Source organism: Gymnoscopelus braueri (genome assembly GCF_963280865.1).
Source record: "Gymnoscopelus braueri genome assembly, chromosome: 2".
Taxonomy (NCBI): Eukaryota; Metazoa; Chordata; class Actinopteri; order Myctophiformes; family Myctophidae; genus Gymnoscopelus; species Gymnoscopelus braueri.
The window spans coordinates 35,260,148-35,283,522 of NC_137604.1; the positions used below are offsets into that span (position 1 = coordinate 35,260,148).

Genomic DNA, 23,375 nt, shown 5'->3' on the forward strand with positions numbered 1-23,375 from the left:
CACACACACACACACACACACACACACACACACACACACACACACACACACACACACACACACACACACACAAACAGACAGACCTCATCTGAATGACTACTTATCCCACTACTGATCCCTCACTGCCCAGCCTAATACTGTTATTGATCTAATCAGGATGTTGTAGCGGTGGGGTGAGCTACTGAAGCAGAGATGAGTCTGACTTCCTGGTTCCTGGTGAGTGGCGGGGGGACGCGCCATCGCCTCCCAAGGGAGATGATCTTTGTGGGCCGGGATGACTGTGAACTCATGCTACAGGTACATGAACTCTCCTGGACTACTGCTGAACTCTCATTTATAATCTGTCCAGATTATCACCCGAAGCACTGGAGATTAACATGGATTAGAGTGATTGATTTGATCTGGTGTGATTTAGTCCCGCAGTGTTGACAAACAGCATGCTGTTATCAACTATGAGCCAGAAGCAGATGAACATAAAGTTAAGGACCTGGGCAGCTTGAATGGGGTGAGTGTGTTCTGTATCTGTTTAGTTACTAAACACATACTACTCTGTAGATTCTACTGTATTACTGTATAATACAAGCATTCAATGTGCACAAATACTTAAATTATAACAGAAGGGAGCTTAGTCGTAATGCAAATTAGGTTCATAATAGTACTCCAATTGTAAGATATTTTCAAAATGATGCGAAATGTCCGCACATTTCTAAATGTATTATATAATCTATAGTTCATCTGTAAAAATGCTTGCCTTTTACTGTTGGCAACTATGACTTAAAGTGCAATGACACTTTGGTAGAGGTTTGAGTTGTATAGTTAGTTACCTTGTCATTATGTAAAGTGAAGTAAAGAACTAATCCAACTGGTGAGATATCTTGCTCTGTTGCTCCATTGATTAGACATTGATTCTCCAAAAATAGTCTCCTCATTGACTTAGATTGCATGGTGAAACATCTCTCAAAGTAACTCTTTCTTTCTTTCTTTCTTTCTTTCTTTCTTTCTTTCTTTCTTTCTTTCTTTCTTTCTTTCTTTCTTTCTTTCTTTCTTTCTTGTCAACTTAGCTATTTGAATTAGAAATAAGACCCAGACTGGATACACAGCGATTTGGGCTTATTTGAAAAAATACATCAGGAAGTTGACATTTTTATTATAAAAGGAATGCAGTACCAGGTTTTGTGATGTTATATACTGGTGGAATCAGCTATGTTTGTGTTTGTTTATGTGCTTGGAGAGCTGTTTCACCATGCAATGTGCAAGTCAGTGAGGAGGCTATTTTTGGAATATCAATTTCTAATCAATGGAACAACGGAGCAAGATATCTCGGCAGCTGTACTTACATCATGACAATGTAACTAACTACACAACAAAAACCTCTACCAAAGTGTCATTTGTGCTTTAAGTTACTCATTATCTTTTAAAAGTGTAATTATTATTATTATTATTTATTATTATTGTTATGTATACTTTTGTTGTTGTTACTTTTTCATATGGTGGATATCATCATTTTGTCATAACCAATTCCACTTATGTTTACAGACATTTGTCAATGACGTCAGAATACAGGAGCAAATGTACGTCACATTGAAAATGGATGACAAATTGAGGTTTGGATATGATATCCTTTTGTATATTTGTGATTTCCTTCATGTTATTGATCAGTTAACACTGTCATGAGTCACAAGGTTAGTAGGCAGAGACAAACACGTAACTTTATCTGTTCTTGAATAGCTTTGAAAGCTCACTGTACCCTTCCTGTTGCATAATAGATTAGGCTATCAGTTTGAGGTTCTATTGCCTGCAAAGAGTTTGTTGTCCTTTTTCCTTAACCTGTTTCACATACTAATCTTTTCACCGTGGCACGAGGAGAGCTGCATGTTCCTGAGGAGGCACTCAAGGTTGGATGCTGTTGGATGCTGTTGCATGCTGAACGTGTGGTGAATTAGTGGTACCTAGCTAGAAGACCAAGACAATATGCCTACGAAAAAACAATAGCTAACACTATTGTTTTTCTTCTGCCTCAGCAAATTAAAAGTGCCTGATAAATTGAGTTCAGTCAAGTGTTTTCTGCTGAACTGAGCAAAACTGCTAGAGTTGTCGAGCTCGTTGAATATGCTCTCAATGGACAAAACTGCCCTGGTTGTCCCAGAAAATAGAAGACATAACTTGCATGTTGTATATTAGAAAACTCTGTATTATTCATAGTGTTTGAATAGGTAGAATCAAGTTACTACCTAAAAAACAACTCCTGAAATTCAATAAGCACCTATCTAGCACTACTGTATGTGATAGTCCTGTTCAGCTGATACCACTCTAAAACCCACCTTGCTGCTTCCATCTTGTCAGCATGAGAAGTTCAGCAGCCAGCTCCAACTAAGCCAGAAAAAGGTTCCTGATGAAGAGACCTGTCGAGTAGCGGAGGTCAGGCCCTCTGAGCCAGCAGCACCACCAGCATGTGAGGGAGCCACTGCCAAACCTCCTGAAACCAGCCAGGGAGAGGACAAGATGGCAGGTGAGGGAGTTAGGGCATAGCACCTATTTGACATATCAATAGCTCTGCTACCCAACCAATGTAGGGGCCGTTTCTCAGTTCCTGTTGCAGTAAATGCACTCCATATAAGATAAAGTAATGATGGTCTCAAAGGACCATATTGGTGGTCTGGCATGTTTAATCCATTGACCATGACTCACAGTTACTTAACTTGACATGACTGCAGACTATTTTCTTTCTTTTTAAAGCATGGATTATTTCATAAAGTCTAGCCAAAAAATAGTCCCTGGAGCAAACGATTTACAACTTAATTTTAAATGTCCGTAACCACACAATTAGGTCAAAATGTTAACAAACCCAAAGTGGAAAAGTAGAGATATTATTAGGAAAATTAGGAACAAATCGTGCATATTTATGAACGATACATGGCCAAAGCTGTGAATAGACAATGACGTATTGACACTTGTATGGTCCTTTCATGTGCTATGAGTTGCTCCAAATAACTTATTGGTAAAATCAGCCTCTCGTGACCCTTTGCCAGAAGATATATCAGCAATGCACCGGGGTACACCTCTGTATGGTCAGCCTGCCTGGTGGGGAGATGGAGACACTCGTGACCAGCATTCTGGGAGGCAGGATGGACGGACCTCAGACAGGAAGCAAGACACAACTGAGACAGGTATACAATTATGTGTATACACAAGAACTATAACAACTTCAATAGGAGCTTTTCTCACATAATCTGTCTATATGATACTACTAGAGGTTTGGGCCACGGAGATCTTTGTATCTGTCAGTCCTTGTCCCTTTTATGCCCATATATAGAGATCCCTGATGTCATCAGTATGTGCCCATATATGGGCATGCTGATATGCCCATATGGTCTTTGTTTGATATTATGCCACAGAAATAAATGTTTATGGTTTTATCCCCATATTTCAAATAGCCTTTCCTCTTTCACCAACATTGTTTTGCTATTAGCAGCTTTGGGCATTGAGTAAATACTATTTATGATATAGTTAAATTGTAATAGTATATTTGTGACACTAGTACAAACTGCACTATACTGTATATCTTCATATTAATATCTACAGATAGCAAAGACACCAGGAAGAATGCTGAGGCCCCAACAAGTGGCCTGCTAGGGGCCTCCAATGAAGAGCCACGCTACTTTGAGATCCCCACCAAAGATTCCCTTGTGGCGGGTAAAGGCATTGGAGAGGCCCCTTCCCGAGACACAGAGGCAGGTGCTGAGGCTGCCCATGGCCACGCTTCCTTCACCATTCAGTTTGACCCTGGGGCCGCAGGTAAAGGGAGTGTCAAAGACCGTGCAGCGAAGGTGGCACCAGAGACCAGGCCACGCCCCAAGAGGGGTGTGGGGCAGGAGCTAAGCCCCCTTCAGACCGCCATGGTGGCCGCAGAGGTCAAAGTTGCCGACTGGTTGGCGCAGAACGAGCTGCCATTGGCTCTTAAAGAGACGGTTGCTGAAGACGATGGGGAAAGTGTGAAGAGTGACCTGCCCGTCCAACTGAGGAGTCTCAAAGGTGTGTGTATGCATGTATGTACTGTACAGTATGTGCATATGGAAGGAACGCTAAGGGGTGAAACTTCACTTCATCCCATAGCACTCTTCCATTTCTTTATACCAATACTCAGCCTATTTAGATGCCAGTTATGAATGATATTCAAATATACGTTGGTTTACTTGTTCACATATGCTATGTACGTCATTCAGACTGATTTACTACTGTACGCAGATACTGCTGTTTATAGTGTACTTAATTATTTCTTCATTCCCTCTTTCAGTAACTCTCTCTGATTGACTCTCTGCCACTGTTCATACTTTCCTCATTTCTTCTTCATACTTCTATCTCTCTTTTCCAACCGCTCCTTCCATCCATACCCTGCACCCATCACCAGGCAGTAAACATGAAGATGGAACTCAGAGCGACTCCGAGAACACCCTGGGCGAACAGCGCAGGACTGCCCTACTAGAGGAGCGCTCTCGGGGGCCGTGGGGGAGCCCAGGGATGAAGATCCGAGAGGGTCGTGCCAATGTGCCCGACGGGCTCTTCGCAGAGGAGGACAGTCCTGCACGTCGCCACAGGTCCTCAGCTCCCAAGGTGGCCGCATCGGGAGGAGACGTGGGGGAGAGGCGTCCAGGTGCAGTGCCATATCAGCAGACTGGCCGAGATGACAGCTACCACCATGGAGATGACCACAGTGACAGAGGGACTTATACAATCGAGCTGGAGAATGGAGATGGAGAGGAAGAGGAAGCTAGGCGAATGATTGACAAGGTGGAGGACAGAGTTGGCAGAAAAAGCATTTGTTACTTTGTCATATATACTCTTGGATCTTACATATTTATTTAACCCATTTAGACCAATTCTAAAAACGCCTTCTAAATCCTAAGAGTTTTCTGAAAAATTGAACAAAACTGTCAACATTCACAAAACATTTTAGACTTTTGGCTTTTATTGAAAATGACTTTCATTTGCCCTAATGCTCATTAAAATAAATACTAATATATTAAAAAAAAATAGGACAGACATACAGAGATTTGTGGAATTTATATTGATTTGTTATAGATTTTTTGTTTTTTAATGAACATTAGGGGGAATAAAGTAATTCTCAGTAATAGCCAAATGCGTAATCTCTTAAATGTTTTTTATTTCATGTGTCTATCTGCTACAGAGGCTGATAAATCAATCAATCAATCAATTAGATTATTTATTTAATTGTAATACTTAACTCTTTAAATGACAAAAGTGTGTGTCAGTGTCCATGTGTACATATACGTATTTGTGGTGTATTGCAGGTGTTTGGTGTGGAGGAACAGCAGTCTGTACCTGTATCCAGAGTGGGTGGTGCGGACCCCCACAGACACAGGCTCACCACTCAGAGGTCTGGCACAGGTGACAAGAGCAAGGCTGGACGCATGGAGACAGAGGTTCGTACAAAAGGCTCAATAGAGACCAGAATCCCAGTCATTATTATATTACCTTAATGCAAACTGACCAATCAGGTAGATTATTTTCCTCCTTTTTCATTAAACCACACTGATTCAGACAAAATTAAAAAACAAAAACCTACCTTACTGAAAACAATCCAATAAGTTTTGATAAGGTTTGTGCTTGTCTTCTAAGGCGCTAACATATGATAAGCATCATGTAGTTTGTGCTGTCTGAACCATAAGCCTAACTTACACTTAGTTGCGTGGCGACACATTGCTCACAACACATTGCATCATGACACGTTGTGAGCTTGTAGATCGTCTATTTCTGGTGTGCGACACGGCGCGCAACCAATTCAAATCAGGCAATAGCTGTCCTATGGGTAGATTTGTGGTGCCCAGTGCAAACTGATTGTCATGTGCACTGTTATAAGCGTGCTAATAGTTTAGTTCATGGGTTGTTCATTATTTACACTCTCAGACGTTTTACACTCTCAAGCTCACAACACGTGTTGTGAGCTTGAGACAGTTGTTTGCTTATTATGACATACCCGGAATAGTGACGCTAGGATTCATGTGGTTAAATTAACACTGAGGATTTTGCTGTGTACGCTGCCCTGCGCAGGTCCTGTCTGAGGAGCTGGTGGTGGGGGGTCCACGCTGGGTGTCTCAGTGGGCCACACTAGCTGCCAGTCACATCAGGACTGACCCTGAGGGATCAGGGGCAGAGAGCCACGTCTATGTGACCGAAGACAGAGGTACTGCTGTGGGCTCTGCTCTCAAGCTGATTTTAAATACACTTCTACTGAAATATACAGAAATACTGTAGCTTATCGACCAACTCTCGGGTCTCTGAACATTCGGAATATGCTGGCTGTTAATTTGATAAGTAAACCTCATTCATGCCGGTTGATGCTTTCATTTGCAACCTGATTTCTAAAATATATAATATTTGCATAATAGTTGTGTGGATGTACCCATGACACAAAGTGCAGTTTGAATTAACGTAAATTAATGACACAAAATAAACACTCCTGGTGTGTATGGACATTAAAGACGTGGTGCCGTGATTTTCAGTGATCCCCCCCCCCCCCCTAAAACATAATCATCAGGTATTATGGTTATACTAGGAGGAAGAGTTTTTTCAAAAAAGTGTACAGAAATTGTTAAAATTATGTTTTTATGTGGACACGCCTCCAGTTCATTAAGTATACCTGGTTCTCACCTTAGCACCTCCTCCACCACCTTAGCACCACCCTTAATGAAGTTCTATCAACCTCATAGACACATGAAAAACCATGTTACCACCTCTTTAAGTTTCAATGTCAGCAGTAAGTACTGTGAATCTATTTATCTTGTACAATTATTAATTTAATTAAATTTAAACCAATACATCTCATATCAGGGTCCCTAGGACAGAAGTATTTGAAATGGGGGTTCATGGCCTAATAAAAGTCAATTTGGGTGTCCCCCTGATTTAAGCCACGCAGTAAATTATGGAGAATCACACAAAGACTCTTCTTCTATCCATTTCAGCTGAGATCAGTGAGTCCAGTTACTCTGCCTCCTTGGCCTCATCTGGCTACACCGATCGCAAGAGAAGGACCTTGCCGCAGCTGCCTGGCGAGGAGCTGGCCATGGGAAGGAGGGCGACAGGCTCCGCCCTGTGCACCGGCATGGGGGAGAAACAAGATACAGAGCTCCAGGAGAAAGAGTGCCAGGTGAAGATGAGCAGGGAGAAGAACAGACCTGCCCATGGGGCCGGAGGCCAGGGCGGAAGTCCCAAGCGTTCCTCCCCTGCCAAGTCGCAGGACAGTGGGGTAGGGAGACCGGGCCAACCAGGGGTAGTGACTAAGCTCCCACCTCGACCGCTGAGCAGTGGGGAGAAGAGACTAGAGGAGGCACGGAGGAGAAAGAAAGAGGAGGAGAAGGCCAAGGACAACAGCGGAAAACCATTTCTGAGGCAGGAGAGTTTTACCGTGGAGAGACCCAGCTCCAGTGTGCCCAATGAGCTCATACCACGCATTGACGGGCACTCAAGCAGCAGAATGCATCCCAGGGACGCTAGCATCGACGGTGCCACCCTGCAGAAAGACTCAGAGGCGGTGTCAGCCTTTTTAGAGACAACCGTGTCAGACCAAGGCGATCCACCAAGCCAGTCCATTGATGAGGGTTCCATGTCACCAGAGTCAGACGTGGACACGACCAGCACCCTCAGCCAGGCAGAGGGAGGAAGAAAAGTAATCCAGAGACGACGGACGCTTGCAGCGCAACAGAAGGAGAGGACGGTAGTGTGCTCAGCCTCCAGAGGCCCCGCCGGGAGCCGAGAGACCCACGAGAGGAGGACAAAGGCTAAAACATCTGCCCATCAGCAGCCCAGCCAACCGTGGACTTCTCAAGACCTTACTGACGATGACGTCAACTCCAACTCCCTCCTCTCGGATTCCCAGCCCGCCCCAACCCAGGGGTCCAGGGGCTCACAGGCCAGAGCCCAGACAGTGGGAGCCAGCACCAAATCAAGCCGGGCTAAGATCGCTCCAGGCTCCTCTGCAGCCGCTGCTAAACCCGGCACCGGCCCTAAGCCGAGACCCACGCGGTCATCCCTGCTCAGGCGAGCGCGTCTCGGAGACTCATCAGACACGGAGCCGGCTGACTTTGATCGAATGTCAGTAGCCTCTGAGGCCTCCACCGCCAGCTCTACATCCAGGACAGGGATGGCCCGAAGGGGGATGTCCAGAATAGAGGCTCTGGCGCAGCCGAGGAGACCTAGAGTGGGATCTCCTTCGGCCCAGAGTGATTCGGAAGCCACTGTGACCAGGAGTAGAGGTCTGGGAGCTCGGAGTGTGGCGGGGGACTACGCTAGTAGACATGGAATGAGAGCGTCAGGTATGACATCATCGGCGGCGCCCAGAGCCCGGGCTAACAGCGCCTCCAAGTTGCCCGACAAGAGTAAAGCCGCCGCCTCATATGGGCATGTCACACCTACATGTAAGTCTGTTCTTTTAACCCCAAACACCTCCATGTTCTAAACTGAACATCTTATCATTCTTATCTCTTTGAAGTCTACATTAACCCATTAAATCCGGGAACGGATCTCTGTCATTTTAGATGTCCTCGGCTAATCAAAAATAGCAGATATACAAGCTCATAGCGTGGCACCGAGTGCCGGGCACGCTATGTGCTTGTAGATCTGCTATTTATTTTTTTATCGTGAAAATGTGTGCAAATCTTTTATATATATTTTAACATTTGTAAAATATTTTGTTCCAGGGACCTCCAGAAGCAAAGATTTGAATTAAGACTTTCCAAAAATAGCAGATCTACAAGCTTGTAGATCTGCTATTTTTTTGAATAGCCAAAGTATAAAATAATGGTTATAGCTCAAATCTAAAAATGACACAGATGGGTTCCTGGATTGAATGGTTAAATTGTGGGTTAATGAATTCCCAGTCCATACATTGCCATACGGCTAACCTCAAATTGCGATACTCTCCCCATCTCTCTAGCCACCACTCGGTGGCGTCGTGTGCCCGTGGAGTACGCATCCACCTCAGAGGACGAGTACGGCTCCAACCGCCACATGTCCAAGCAGACCCACATGCGGCCCTTCCCCTCCACTCGGGTTGCCCAGCTAGGGGGTTCGGCCCCGGCCACACCCAGCCCTGGAGGAGGAGGCCTGACGTCCCTGAGGCAGCACTCCAGGGAGCAGGACGAGTACATGAGAGACTGGACAGCGCACAGCGAGGAGATCGCCAGGTAAATGAAGTGGGAGGCAGTGTTGCCAGATTCTGTGAGAGAAACCAGGTCTAGGAAAACCAGCCCAAAAGAAGCGACTATGGGCCACATGAGCACTTTAACATATGCATCAGCTATTTGAAAATAGCAGATCTACAAGCTCACAATTGTGAGCTTGTAGATCGGCTATTTTCAAATAAAATCTTGCTGGGAAATTATGATAAACAGATCTGGCAACCCTGGTGGAGGGAGTTATAAACGATAATAATTCATGCTTTCATTGCCTTGTGATATATGGTTGACGTTCAGTGGTGGAAACTAACTACGTACATGTACTCAAGTACTGTACTTAAGTGCAATTTTGAGGTATTTGTGCTTTACTTGAGTATGTCCAATTTTTTCAGTACTTTTACTTTTACTCCACTACATTGCTGAGGAAAATATTGTTCTTTTACTCCACTGCAATTGTTTGAAAACTTTAGTTACTAGTTACTTTGCAGATATAAATTATTATATTATAAAACATACATTAATCACTTCAGTCCTATTTTATGCATAGGCTATTTGAAAATAACAGATCTACAAACGCGTCGCGTCGCATCGCAACGTGTTGTGAGCTTGTCGATCTGCTATTTTCAAACATTTTAGTACATTTACTAAAATATACTAAAGTATATTTTGATGCCAATACTTTTGTAACAGAGTATTTTTATATTGTGGTATTGCTACTTTTACTTAAGTAAAAAATCTGAGTACTTTTTCCACCACTGTTGACATTCATGGAAATATAGCATTTTGTGTTGTTTTGATAACATTTACATTACAAAAGCCGAAATAATCCATTGAGAATGAGTTCTATTCTAGTAAGAAGAGTGATGTTGTGTTTGTCAGGATTAGCCAGGACCTAGCCAAAGACCTGGCCATGCTGGCCAGAGAGATCCACGATGTGGCAGGAGAGATTGACTCTGTTAGCCCTGCTGCTACCGACCCTGGAGTTCTGGTACTGTAAACACACCACAGAAACCTGAAAACAATAACCAAGAACATCACAACAGAGGTAGCCTTGCAGATCTCTGTTACGTCTGGTGACTAAACATTAGTTGCAGGTTTGTTTGTGGCCATTTTCGCAGCTGTTCGAGAAACTGCATTGAATTTAGATGCCACCAGATTTATCGGTAGGCTGAGATGTCCAATCGCCTCGCAATGCGAGACTACAACAGAGTACTTTATATAGAGAGAATAGAGTACTTTATATTTCAATTATTTCTCTTAAGTGTTGGCTCCAGTAGTTTCTTTCTTAACAAGTAACAAGAGGGGAACATATATCAAATGTATTGACATAGCATTGTACACACTGTCCGACAGTTGGATGAGCATGTGTTTGATGATAACCTGGAGGTGGGCGGCCCCGCCGCAGAACAGAGCAGCATTCTGGGAGCCAACGGACGGCCTGTGGAGCTTCGCTCCTGTGGTTCTAATGGACAGGCGTCCCGCTCCATCCGACGACAGACTTGGAACAGAGACGACGTGAGTCCACTGTTCAACGTCATCTATCTATAAATGCATGGAATCACTGTCTGTCACTGCCACTCTGCACTGCACACCTTCGAGTCATCTGGGACACATACGCCAAGCATCGGCTAGACGCTGTCCGAGTTATGCCCGGAACAGACACACACACACAACGCGCACGCGCACGCGCACGCGCACGCACACGCACACGCACACGCACACGCACACACACACACACACACACACATACACACACACACACACACACACAGGTTTTGTTAATTAATAGATTTTTTTTTAAAGTCTTATCTGCAAAAGTCTTTATGACTGTGGGGCGCTTTTCTTATCATTTTCTGCTATTCTGACAAGCAGAGACAGACAATAGGCATTGCAGTCAAATCTGAGATTCCCTACAGTAGTATAGTAGTAATTCTGTATTTGCTACTGCTTGCCACTAGAGGGCGATAGCTATGCATCATCAAGTCTAATCAGATTTGCCACATGTCCAAGCTGTAAGCAAGTAGCAATGAACTAAAGGTTTTGTTTCTATGTGCAGTATTATAATGGAAAATTATGTTTTGTGTAGTATGTACAGCATGACAATGTTTGTCAATAATGAAGATCTGAAAATGGCTTAAAATAACTAGATTTTTTTGTATCAGCTCTGCTTAAATAATGTTTTTGTGATGAACACAGACAGTGATTCATAAAATAAATAATAACATTGAGAACATATAAGGAAAAAATAGTGGTAGCAAATAGAATAGAAAAGAAACAAGAAAAAGACAAATAAATCACAGAAAACGCTGTCAATAGTTCCAAGTACACAGTATCTGGATTTGTTACTACGTTTGAAAGGAAAAGGAGTGGCGTGACTTCCAGGGCACAGCAATCAATGTTTGTGCTGCCTTCAAGTCTGGCAAGTCTCACTTGTTTTTTGGTCTGTGTCAGGCTCAGGTTGGAGAGATCATTTAACCACTCAAACCCTCTATACTTGCTAAACTACTACTTAGTTGACCGGAGTTGGTTCTGTTCTTGGTCCCCTCTTTTCCCCCGCTACGTTAAATCTCTTCAAATGTTCCCCCAGAATAGGGATGCTAGGTTTCAAGAGGTTGAAATGAGTGTCACAGGTTAATGAGGCACCGAAATCTCAAACATCTCAGAGAAGGTTAGAGGCAACCATTTCCCAGTCTGGACACTGGAGAGCATTTCCAGAACGTATGCAAATACATACCAGCAGCCTTCATAGAACACAGAATGCAGCTTGGGTCAGCAATCAGTTTCATTGAATAAAGCTTCCTATGTGTCAGATACAACTCATGTGTAAGTAGGGCGGCCGTAGCTGAGTGGTATAGCGAGGCCATCTGGGAATTGGAAGGTCACCAGTTCAACCCTCGGCTTGTCCAGTCTACTTGTTGAAGTGACCCTGATCCCTAAGCTAGACACTTAACCCCTAACAGCCCCCGTGGGTTCATTTAAGCCATCTGAACAACCATCAGCTGAGTAAAGTTCCTAACACTCCAGGGGTGTTTTTTTTTTTAAACGTGTGTGTCATGAGTACATCCACACAAAAAGAGAATAATAAAGATGTGGTGATAATAGAATGTAATTTTTATTCAGTATGAGGTTGATCTTTCAGGTTTGATGCAAAATCATCAATGGTAATTCCTATTGTTTATTCCCCACACCACGGTGTGTAAAGACCTTTAACCACTTAATACTTTGTGGACCAGTGTGCCCCAGGGGTCTATACCTGAGCTTGTAGATCGGCTATCTTCACTGAATTTTTGTCTATTTTTGGAGAATGTTATGACATGCTATTATGACATGCCCAGAATAGGGATGCTAGAGTTTATGTGGTTAACCACATAAGATTTTAGCGTTGGCTATTAAAAAATTGCAGATATACAAGCTCACTGCGAGCTTGTACATCTATTTTTGAGCATTTCTGAAAAAAAGTGTTGAATAATAATAAATACAATAAAAACACAAATCTTCTCTTCTGGGGGTCCCTGCCACCTGATTTAGAAGGCATTCCCTGTCAAATAAACGTATAAATAGAATAAAAAATACAATAGTTTTTAGAATCGGCCACAGGTCTTAATGGGTTAAGCTGTAGCAACCCCCCCACCGGCCAGTAATGAGTTGGATCACACTTTGTTCTCTCTGCTTTTTGATTTGCCATATCAATCAAAAATGGATGTTGCCGTTATTACAGTATACCACTGTGAGTAAAAACTATCATGTTGTGTTTTATTTACAATTTCCCTGCAGGCGGTGCTGGACAGCTTACTAATAGCATCTGTCACTCAGCTCTCAGCTAGGATACGCCAATCTGTCGACAAAACAGCAGGCAAAATCAGGTTAGCATCTCACTACATCACCATCAAAGACATGTTGTACTTTAGCCTAATTTATACTTAACTATGTTAATCTGTACAGCTTAAATTAGTACTATTATATATGGTAAAGCGGACAGCCTGACATATACTGTATGTGTTTCATTCCCATGTCAACTCAAAGTCACAAGCCATTGTTCATCACACATATCATGACATATGGGTATATGTCATGCACTTTCAGAAACTCCCAATCAATCATTCTACCAGGCACTGTATCACATTTAAATGTAGGTATTCTTAAAGGGATTCTAGGTAACTTTAAGCCTAAATGTAATGATGCTGGGGTGTTTTCCTGCATTGAAACACAGTCCTCTTTCTGAAATCCGTATTTTCCCTACTATTTATGTTTTGACATCCGGGTATCCGGCTCTGTCCGGGACGTAAATGAAACGCATGCATGTGCGCGTCCGTGCGCGTCCGTGCGCGTCCGTGTCTGTGTGGCGGGTTCGAGTGAAACCGAATGGAACCGAGTGCAGCCGACAAAAGTGGAACGGCAGCCATTGTTTTCTCTGCAGTGTTTTTACTTTTGGTTTTAAAACTTTAAAACGCTCTCAAACTTCTTTTTTGAGGCACGGAATTTACTTTTAAGATAGCGTTTGGATAGAATGTAGTTGTTTAACTTCATACAGTATATGTGGTCAATTAATCATGACTATTTAAAAATAAAATTTCAGAGAACCGGCAGGGGCGGGCAGTGACATGCATTGTATCCGAATAAAGCAACCTATTTTTGGCATGGCCCGTTCAGAAGTCCCCCCTGCGTCACCCCCTGGTGGTCGGGGAAACGAACTGCTGCTGGGGGGAGTGGAGGGGCGGTGTTTGACAACAGTTTTTTTGTTTTTTTGATCTCTGAAGTTGCCTAGAATCCCTTTAACAAAACCAAAAAGCCTGTCGCCTGTGCTTGATTAAGCACAGGCGACAGGCTTTTTGGTTTTGTTAAAGGGATTCTAGGCAACTTCAGAGATCAAAAAAACAAAAAAAAACATACAATGTGATTTGGGACTTCATTTAGGACTTTCGAAGCTACACGATATTGAATACACTACATATGATTTAGGACTTCTTTTATAGTCTGATTTTAATATGCTGCTATTTTCAGGCTTTTTTGTGGTCATTTTACAGACATCTTTACTGCTAATTATTTTTTACTCCTTGAACTGCAATCGTGAAAGCCTGCATAAATAAAGAGTTTCGCCTCACTTTTACCTGTAATTTTATTGTGACAATAAAGTTGATTGATTGTTGATTGATTGCTTGATATTCATGTCATTTTGCCGAATTATCTTTTTTCCAGAATACTGTTCAAAGATAAAGAACGAAAATGGGAGGAGATTGAGAGCAAACTGCAGGCAGAGCATGACTCCTTACTACTGAACACCTCTAACAAGGTGATGGAGCAGTCTTATTTACCTCACATCATCTGTATCTGTTTAGGGCAGAATTTTGAAATAGGCCAAGTGTTCAAATGAAGCCAGATTGTGTACGATTGGGGCGGACGGAGGGAGAATGGTGCTCACCACACTCTTTTAATCAATGACCCAATGAGTCTTGGAACTTCCTTTGATGTTACTGAACACAGTTGCATCATAATTTTGGAAATGGGTGCTGTTGCGATTGGTTAATCCAGACCGTTATTCGAGTTGCCATTTAGCTCCATGTACACAGTAAATCCTCAGTGTTAATCCTCTTACAATTGTACACACACGAGTTACAAATGGATAAATTAAAACTGAGGATTTGCAGAATATATTTTGGGCAGCAGAATTTGGGATTTTTCTCTGCGGAATTCCTGGGGGGACTTAACTTACTACTGTAGAAGAGAGTGCTATAGGGCGAAAACTTTAGCACAGTAAAAACATTTATGAGTGCCCTCTCCATTTCATAGGGCCGCCTGTTATAGCAAGTGATGCTGTGGTAAGCTCCAGCAAGTGCACAGCAGGTGCAGAGACCAATGCTGGGGAGTAGATATTTTTAAGGAGCATAACTACAATTTCCAGTAGTGTGTGATAGTTTCACTATTTTCCAAATCTACTAGCTTTTGAGTGTTTATTTTTCCCAATGTCCGGGTAGCTTGAACCAAAGCCAATCACAACATTTGTCAAAGCACCCCATAAATGTTGTTTACTGTGCTAAAATTGATATAGCACTCACTCAGATATTTTCTGCAAATGTTACCCCAGAGCAGGGATGCTAGGGTTCAAGTTGTTAAGTTGCTTTCGTTGAGTCTACGTTTCTCAATGGTAGCTTTGCTATTTCCTAAATCAAGTATTTGATAGTTTCATTAACTCTGGCAGAGATGTACAGTAGTACATGCAGTGTGCTTGTTGGAAATCTTCTTATAAGTGACAGCAACTCCAATATTTGGGAAAGCCCAAAGATGAACTAAGGTTATTAATTGAATTGGTCCCCATAGTCAAAATTTGAAGCCACATTTTAAACTATGTTAAACGATATGCACTTGTTTGACAACTGTAAAGCATTCTGACATAAATTCCAGAGGTAGGACTCTTGGGGAAGTTTGAATAAATCTAGTGTGTGTTGAAAGGAAGTTGGCATTCACACTTAACATAAATAAAAATAAAAGGAGACACTCCTCACTTTGGAAATGAGAGTTCTCCGGCTTTACTGATATAATTTGGCTAATGCCTGATTTATGCTTAGCTGCGCAATTAAGGCTTTGAGGACCTTTAGTGACTCAGTGATCGATTAGGCTTTAGACTCAGACCTAGTATGGATGCCATACAACAACCCCTATCTTCTCTCTTTTTGTCTCACTTGACTGCTCCCTCTCTAGTCTCTCTGTCAACGTGTCTACTTATTTATTGACGTAATCACAGTGAGTGCTGACATGACACCATTGTGACCTTGTGGCACTTTCAAGGATTGACCCAGAGGTTTTCTTAGTTTTGTGCAGTCTTTTTTGCACACGGTTTAGGTCCCGGTTGTCTCGACTCATATGAATTAAGGAGAGTGCAACGACACGAAATGTTGTTATTGTCTCAGAAGACTTATGGGCTGTTGTGACGGGTGCAAATATGAAGTCCTAAAAAATATGGCTTCTCTCTGGGACAAGGCTGTAAATCCAAGATTTATCTTGTAGCCTGGCCTCAAGTAACCCCTGAAGAGTTTTATCCATTCACTGCAGTGGCCTTGGGGGCATAAAGTATCAGTGTATACTACTCTGCTGTGAAAGTTTCTCTGTTGGACCAGAGACTAAGGGAACAGAAGTTAATCTTGCTTGCGTTATTGATCAGCTGTTGTGAGTATTAATCTCTTCAGCTAGGCTTCTCTTAAAGAGGTGGTGCCATGATTTTGCACTTTTTCTGTTTTTCATGTGTCTATGAGGTTGATAGAACTTCATTAAGCCCCCTGGTGGTGTTTTTATTGTGTTTTCTCTGACTATTTTGAGTTTCTACCTGGAGGCTGAAACCTTGAGGGTCAAACGTGCCAATAGAAAAACAGCGCTTTAGTGACATAGTAAAAACATACCCTCCCCCTCATTATCATAACACAACAGGTGTGGGCATGAGGAGGAGGAGGGACTAGGACAGGTGGGTGGTGCTAAGGTGGTGGAGGAGGTGCTAAGGTGAGAACCAGGTATACTTAATGAACTGGAGGCGTGTCCACATAAAAACATAATTTTAACACTTTCTGTACACTTTTTTGAAAACAATCTTCCTACTAGTATAACCATAATACCTGATGATTATGTTTTAGGGGGGGGGGGAATCACTGAAAATCACGGCACCCCGTCTTTAAGTTTCACTTGTTATTCATGTTCATGTTTCTCAACAGGAGATCTCCACCATCCTTCAAGACCTTAAGAGAGTTGAGAGGCAACTGCTTGGTATGCATCTTTTTTAAACAAACTATTCAGTTTTTCCCCAGATATTCATACTCTTAATCTTCTTAAAACAGAATGCATTTTCCATATTGCCAATGACAACTTTGTACCATGGAGATAAGACATCTCTCCTTCTGTGTTGTTCCCAGCTTGTACAGCAAGCTGGTCTAGAAACACATAGCGAAAAAGGGGAGTGCCCGTGATGTTTTGAATGGTTTGAATGACAACGGGGGCTTGCCCGTCACTTTTTGACGGTTGATTCGAATGGTTGAATGACAGGCTTCTTTTCCCATCGTCCGCTATTGCTGTTCCATGCTCTGGAGGGGCGGTCGCAGATTTCACGCTCTGGATCTATTCTGCCTACAGTGACCGTTTGCAGCGCTCCACAGAGCGGACAAAGACCGCGTTCGCTGACCGGTGCTTGTAGATATACAATTTGCACCTTAAAGCGGCGATAACGGTCGAACGGTGGGTCGTACCGGGATGGGGGGCGGCTCGTGGATCCAGGCTGCTGAGGCACATCCAACGGTGCCCGGCCTGGCTCTGCGGCCGGCTTGGGCGCGAAAGACCTATAAGTATACATAATTAGAGCATGATTGAACATTTAACAATTTCTACAATTGCTCCAAATTGCTACAAAACCTGTATATCCAATCATTTGGAGCATAAGGAAGTTGAAGAGTATAGTATATTTAATTCTGATAATGATGTACCGTGCATGTTCAAATCATATATACTTTACATTAATTAAGACCATTTTTCATATTTTTATAAAAAAAAAATACATTTTGGACAAATTTTTCACATAGAGGTGCCCACTCTTTAGTGCCTACTCTTCTTGTATCCCGAGGCTGACAGGACAGACAAACATACTGCTGCAGCTTGTTTCTACACAAACTACTAATTTTAGATGTTAAATAGATCAAATAAACAAACTGCTTCACATGAACAATGTTGGTGTTAAGAGATTCGATAGGGGATGTATGTTTTATATACACAGATATACAAATAAAAGGGCGTCGGAAACGGTATCCCAGTCAATGAGGCATATGTCATTTGTTCTCGTTTGGTAATGTTTAGTAAGATGCAAGAGTTATGACAGTATACTTTTCAAGGGTTTTAGCTTGCCACAAGGTGGTATAACATTAATGTGTAATTTCTTGTTTTTAACTGTGTTTGTTTTAACCAAATAAAACCTCCTTTTGAATGAAGAGTGCTCTTTTTGATACTGATTTTGGTCCCGTCTGACAGTTATCGATGTGATGGTGGACCCAGACGGTACTCTGGACGCCCTGACCTCCCTAGGCCTGACCAGCCCTCTGGGGAATGATCAGAAGCTTAGTCCCGGGGCTCAGGCAGCTGCTGAGGCAGAGGTTCCCTCCAGCACTCAGTTAGCCCCCAGAGCTGATGGAACCTCCATGGGATCCTGTGGACCTGCAGACCGCTCAGCGACAGCAGGGAGAGACTCCGGACATCATGTGAACAACAATCTCGGGCCCTCTGGACCTCACAATTGATAAGAGGGGAGGACTAACCGCCAAACCAATGTGATCAAAGGAAACTTCCTATGGCCAGTGGATGCAGATCCAGGGCTTGATTTTTTATTTGATAGATGGAATGGAACTACACATGCAAATAGTAGGTATCCATCAAGGTGGGCTAATATCCCCCCCATACTGTAATTGACGGGAAAAAAACAAATCACTTCCTTTACAGGGGGCTTTGAATTATAAAGGACGTAAAGAATGGACAGTGACATACAGTATATCCTAAGAGTGAGCACAAGTGTCAAGTGCGAGCCCTCTTCATCAGACTAATGAATCATGTTGGGATTCAATAAAAGACCATCGGGTAATGTGTTCAAATTATTCCAACACTATCAAGTGGTCATTATCATGATATTGAACCAAATAAGTGTTTTGTTCACTTATGAAGGAGCTTTGACAATAATATACAGCAAACGATTTGTTTCTGTATTGCGTGGTGCATTATCATTAACAATCTCCAAAACAAATGATCTAATGCAATCTCTTAACATGATGTTTCAGTTCATATCAGAATTCCTGATTGTGTTTTTCTTGGAGTGAAAGTCAGTTTTACCATTGTGCTGCAAGGTATGTAAGTCTTTTTCAGACTAATACAATTGTCAGTAAGCTGACTCACCTTGACACAAACCGGAAACCAAAACGTGATCGGTGCCATGGTGTTAAAGAAATGATTTAAGCAGGTGTGTTTGAAACGCCGTTCTTCCAAATTTCCTGTCCACTGGAGTATTTCTGAAAAAGTCTAATATATTTTTGGCCTGTGACACTTGCACTTCCCAATCTCATTGATTCAGATATACATTTTTCAATTCAAGGAAAGACATATTACATTTCCTTTAACTGGGAAATAAGTTATGTACAGTATGTAATTACTTAAATGTTTAAAATAGAAAACTATCCATGCCCTTTTCTTGTGAGGTGGTGGCATGCACAACTAGAGTATCCAATGTAGACAATGTGGTAGTAAAATCTACTAACAAAGATGTAGCTCCCCAGAAAGGTTTTCCTCTTCCAGATGTATAATGTCACAAGTGCCCAGGATCAAACTAATACTAACTATCATTAGTTTTGGAGAACAGTTGATTGGGGGGGCTTTGTTGATTTGCACATGACACAATATATATGGTATCACTCACTACTGAGGTCAATATGAATATGAATCAATATGAATCAGACCTCAGTAACTATTAACATGTAAGTTCAACTGTAAAGAAAACAGGGTTCAAAACATTTGCCTGGATTTGATTGGTTTGATAATTAGAAACATAATAAACATAATAATTAGAAACTACCTTTCTAATTATAAACATAAACAAATATTGTTTTTGAACCAGCATAAACAGGGGCTACCTCCAAGTCCTTAGATAACAAGTACAGTACAATAAACCATGACCAATGTCATTAAGTTGTTTTTCCAACCTGCCAATGTCTTGCCTCATACCAATGTTTACATATGAATGTAACCTGACCCTAACTATTAAAATATTTCTGCCAAACCAACTTATATAAAGATTAATATAATAGCATTTTGTGCCCGGCACCTACTGTAATTTGTCCTTTGTTCTGATCGAGGCTCAGAGAGTTTATGCTTGAATGTTTTGTATGAAGTTTTTCTTAGTAAGGATGTTAAGTTACAGTAAATGTTCATTTTAATATCTATGTATTGTATGTCAAATTTCCAATAAAATGCATGTTATTTATAAATAATTTTGTTTATGTCACATTACGTCTCTCTCCTGTTTATCCCCTTTACTGTTTAATCTGTCTCTCTGTCTCTCCCCTCTGGCCACTCCCACATCCTGCCCACCTCACCTCCTCATTCCCATCTACACACTCAGACATTAATACGTAGACGCCACATTGGCCGCTGGGGCCGTAAGTCAACCATATTATGAGGGGCAAAAACTTGTCTAAAACTTGTTTCTGTGTCATAATCATTACTGTTACTATCTATATAAGATAAGGGCTTTTGGGATGAAAACCCTTTTTTAAATATAACTACTTATCCAATATCATAACATACTGTAACTACATGTCTAGCATTTGTTTGAAACCAATCCGCTTGAAAAAATCGGTTGAGAATTCAGCGCTCACTCCAATGAGCAGCAGCAGCCAATACAGTATTTACGCACTGTACTGTATACTGTATATTTATGTACACACCCGTTTCCACCCTGCGGTTTCCCGGCCATCTACCCACCTGGTTCCTCTTCACCTTGTCAGCCCTGCTAGCCTCTTCCCATTCACTCTGCTAGATCCTTGGCAGCGTTGCCTTGTCCTTGCTGTGTTAGAGTTCTACTCCATGTAGTCAGGGCTGTTAGCAAAAAAATGTGGACAGGGCGTCCACTGACAAAAAAAAATTCTACATGTTCTCCATCACCATAAGTTTCATTTTGGACGGGGAGCCACGTCATCAAGATGGCGGAATGCGGCCATCTTGGATTTCAAAGATGGCCACCATGTAATAGCTATAAGTGCCAATATCTCGGCTTCCAAGCCAGAAGGTTAATCTTGGTGTCAAGGAATGCATTTAAGCTATTGAGAATACCACTTTGTGGAGTTTGCATGTTCTCCCCGTGTCTCCTAGGGTAGGTACCCTCACAAAAACATGCAGTAATCCTGGTCACTATAATGCCTCCCCCATGACAGCCAGGTCGCCTGATGGAGGGGAAAGGAACTGGTTGGAATAACGTGTTCCTTCCACGCGCTACGTCCTACCGGGGAAACTCCCTCCTGGCAGGTGACAAGAAGGTCAGTTGGCTCTCATGCATTGAAGGAGGCATGAGCTCGGCTCTGGGCTCCCTAGGAGGGGCGGGGGGAGTGTAGCGCCCAGGATCACTTAGATAATTGGCACCGGGTGAAAAAAGGGTTACAAAATCGTGGGATAAAAAAAGAGAATACCACTTGATTTTTGTTTGTACCAAGATCAAATAAATATGTTCATTCTAGCAATGCATCATTTTCATCTTTGTTAGTGGTAGGACACCTTTAAAACTGGATAACCTTGAATGAAGCATTATGGTAACCTCCCACCGGATCGTTGCTCCTCTCTCTATGTAAGCATGCAGTAACAGCCTGATTTGGTTATATTAGCCTCCAGCGTGGATGGGAATGCTCTGTGAGATCATTATGGATCATCATCATACATGTTTCACAAATGCGTGTCTCTTAAGACTATCTGACCTATTGAAACTTTTGCTACACTGTTTACAGTAGAAAGGTTTTTCTCCAGTGTGGATACGCTGGTGTGTCATCAGATGACCTAAGACACTGAAACTCTTGTCACATAGTTTACAGTGGAAAGGTTTTTCTCCAGTGTGGATACGCTGGTGTGTCGTCAGATGACCTAAGACACTGAAACTCTTGTCACATAGTTTACAGTAGAAAGGTTTTTCTCCGGTGTGAATACGCTGGTGTGTCTTCAGGTGACTTATCTGATTGAAACTCTTGTTACACTGTTTACAGTAGAAAGGTTTTTCTCCAGTGTGAATACGCTGGTGTGTCTTCAGATTACCTAAGTCACTGAAACTCTTGTCACACCGTTTACAGTGGAAAGGTTTCTCTCCAGTGTGGACACGCTGGTGTCTGTTCAGACTACCTGACTCACTGAAACCTTTGTCACACTGTTTACAGATGTGAGTTTTCTTTCCTTTGTGAATCGTCTGATTTTTCTTTACATCTCCTGGTTGAGTTAAAACCTCGGTAAACCGTTGATGACTTTGAGATTTTGGTGGGCCTGTGTCTCCTTGTTTCCGGCTGGTTACAGAGCTGACTATTTGCTGACGGGCCTCTGAGCAGATATGTCCACGCCTCAGCGTTTGGCGGTTGAGGTTGTCGTGGCTCGGATGAGACGTGAAGGTACACTCAGAACAGGAGAGCTTAGTCTGGGAGGATTGGGACCACACTCCTCCCAGGAGTGGCGGTTCATGGTCAGCGCTGCTGCTGTACATGGACTGTGATGGGAACAGAGTTGTAGGTTCTGTTGAGGCTGGAAAATGTGCCCTCTCTATCTCCCTGTATTCTTTGTCTACCAAAGTTCTGTATACCTTTCTCTCACAACACGTGTGGACACAGCATCTTCTGGTCTAGAAGTGGAAGTCTAAAGTAACTTCACACCTCATATATCTGAGCAGAGCTTTGGTCTGACCTCACTCACAACATAATCGGTTGCCATGCATACCTAGCAACACCGATGTGTGCAGGATGCCGCCCCCTCCATAATTGGGCAAGAGTGATGTCATCAATATGACATCATCACCATGACGGCAGAGATCCACATCGAAGCCACGCCATGTGTTTCTCATTTTGTGTGTTTATCATTTACTAATTAGTCAAGTAAATGACAGTTTAAGTTAAGTTTGCGGTACAACATGATGTGGTTTAAAACGTCTCACGAAGCTCATAACGGGTGATTATGACGCACCGCTCGTATCAGATATATTGCCAGAATTAACCAAATGTCCAAATCATGGCAGAAATAGTCACTTGTTGATATTCCCATGGTGGCCATCTTTGAAATCCAAGATGGCCGCCTTCTGCCATCTTGATGACTTGGCTCCCCGTCCAAAATGAAACTTATGGTGATGGAGAGCATATAGAAAAAATTTGGCGCTTTTGTCAGCCGTGTCCACATTTTCCTAAAATCTGGTCCTAAGCAACCTGACTAATGTCCATGTTTGCATGGTTGTCAGTCAGATATATTTTCCCCCTCAGCCCTTATACACAGCGCAAAATAGGGCCAGAGCGTGCAAAGTTTCACGACAATCGGACGCTGCGTTTATGATTTTGTTCAAAACGGGCCACTACTGCAAACTTTGGAAGCCAATCTTAGCCAATCAGGATGGAATATGAAAAATCACACCCAGTGTGAAGTGGGCGGTGTGGTCACAGTGGT

At 42.5% G+C, this 23,375-nt stretch overlaps 1 protein-coding gene across 1 annotated transcript; it reads left to right on the forward strand.

The window, feature by feature from the left end:
- Positions 1–181: 181 nt before the first annotated feature.
- Positions 182–18,454, forward strand: cep170ab (centrosomal protein 170Ab; the record flags this gene model as incomplete). The annotated part of the gene is made up of 18 exons (XM_080442299.1): positions 182–297; positions 416–505; positions 1,537–1,625; positions 1,841–1,895; positions 2,344–2,509; positions 3,030–3,167; positions 3,583–4,032; positions 4,409–4,788; positions 5,310–5,441; positions 6,070–6,202; positions 6,981–8,432; positions 8,951–9,200; positions 10,071–10,179; positions 10,545–10,706; positions 12,966–13,054; positions 14,388–14,481; positions 16,889–16,940; positions 18,189–18,454. The coding sequence occupies exons 1-18, from the start codon at positions 193–195 to the stop codon at positions 18,452–18,454; spliced, it is 4,212 nt and encodes a 1,403-aa protein (XP_080298425.1). The 5' UTR covers positions 182–192.
- Positions 18,455–23,375: the final 4,921 nt, after the last annotated feature.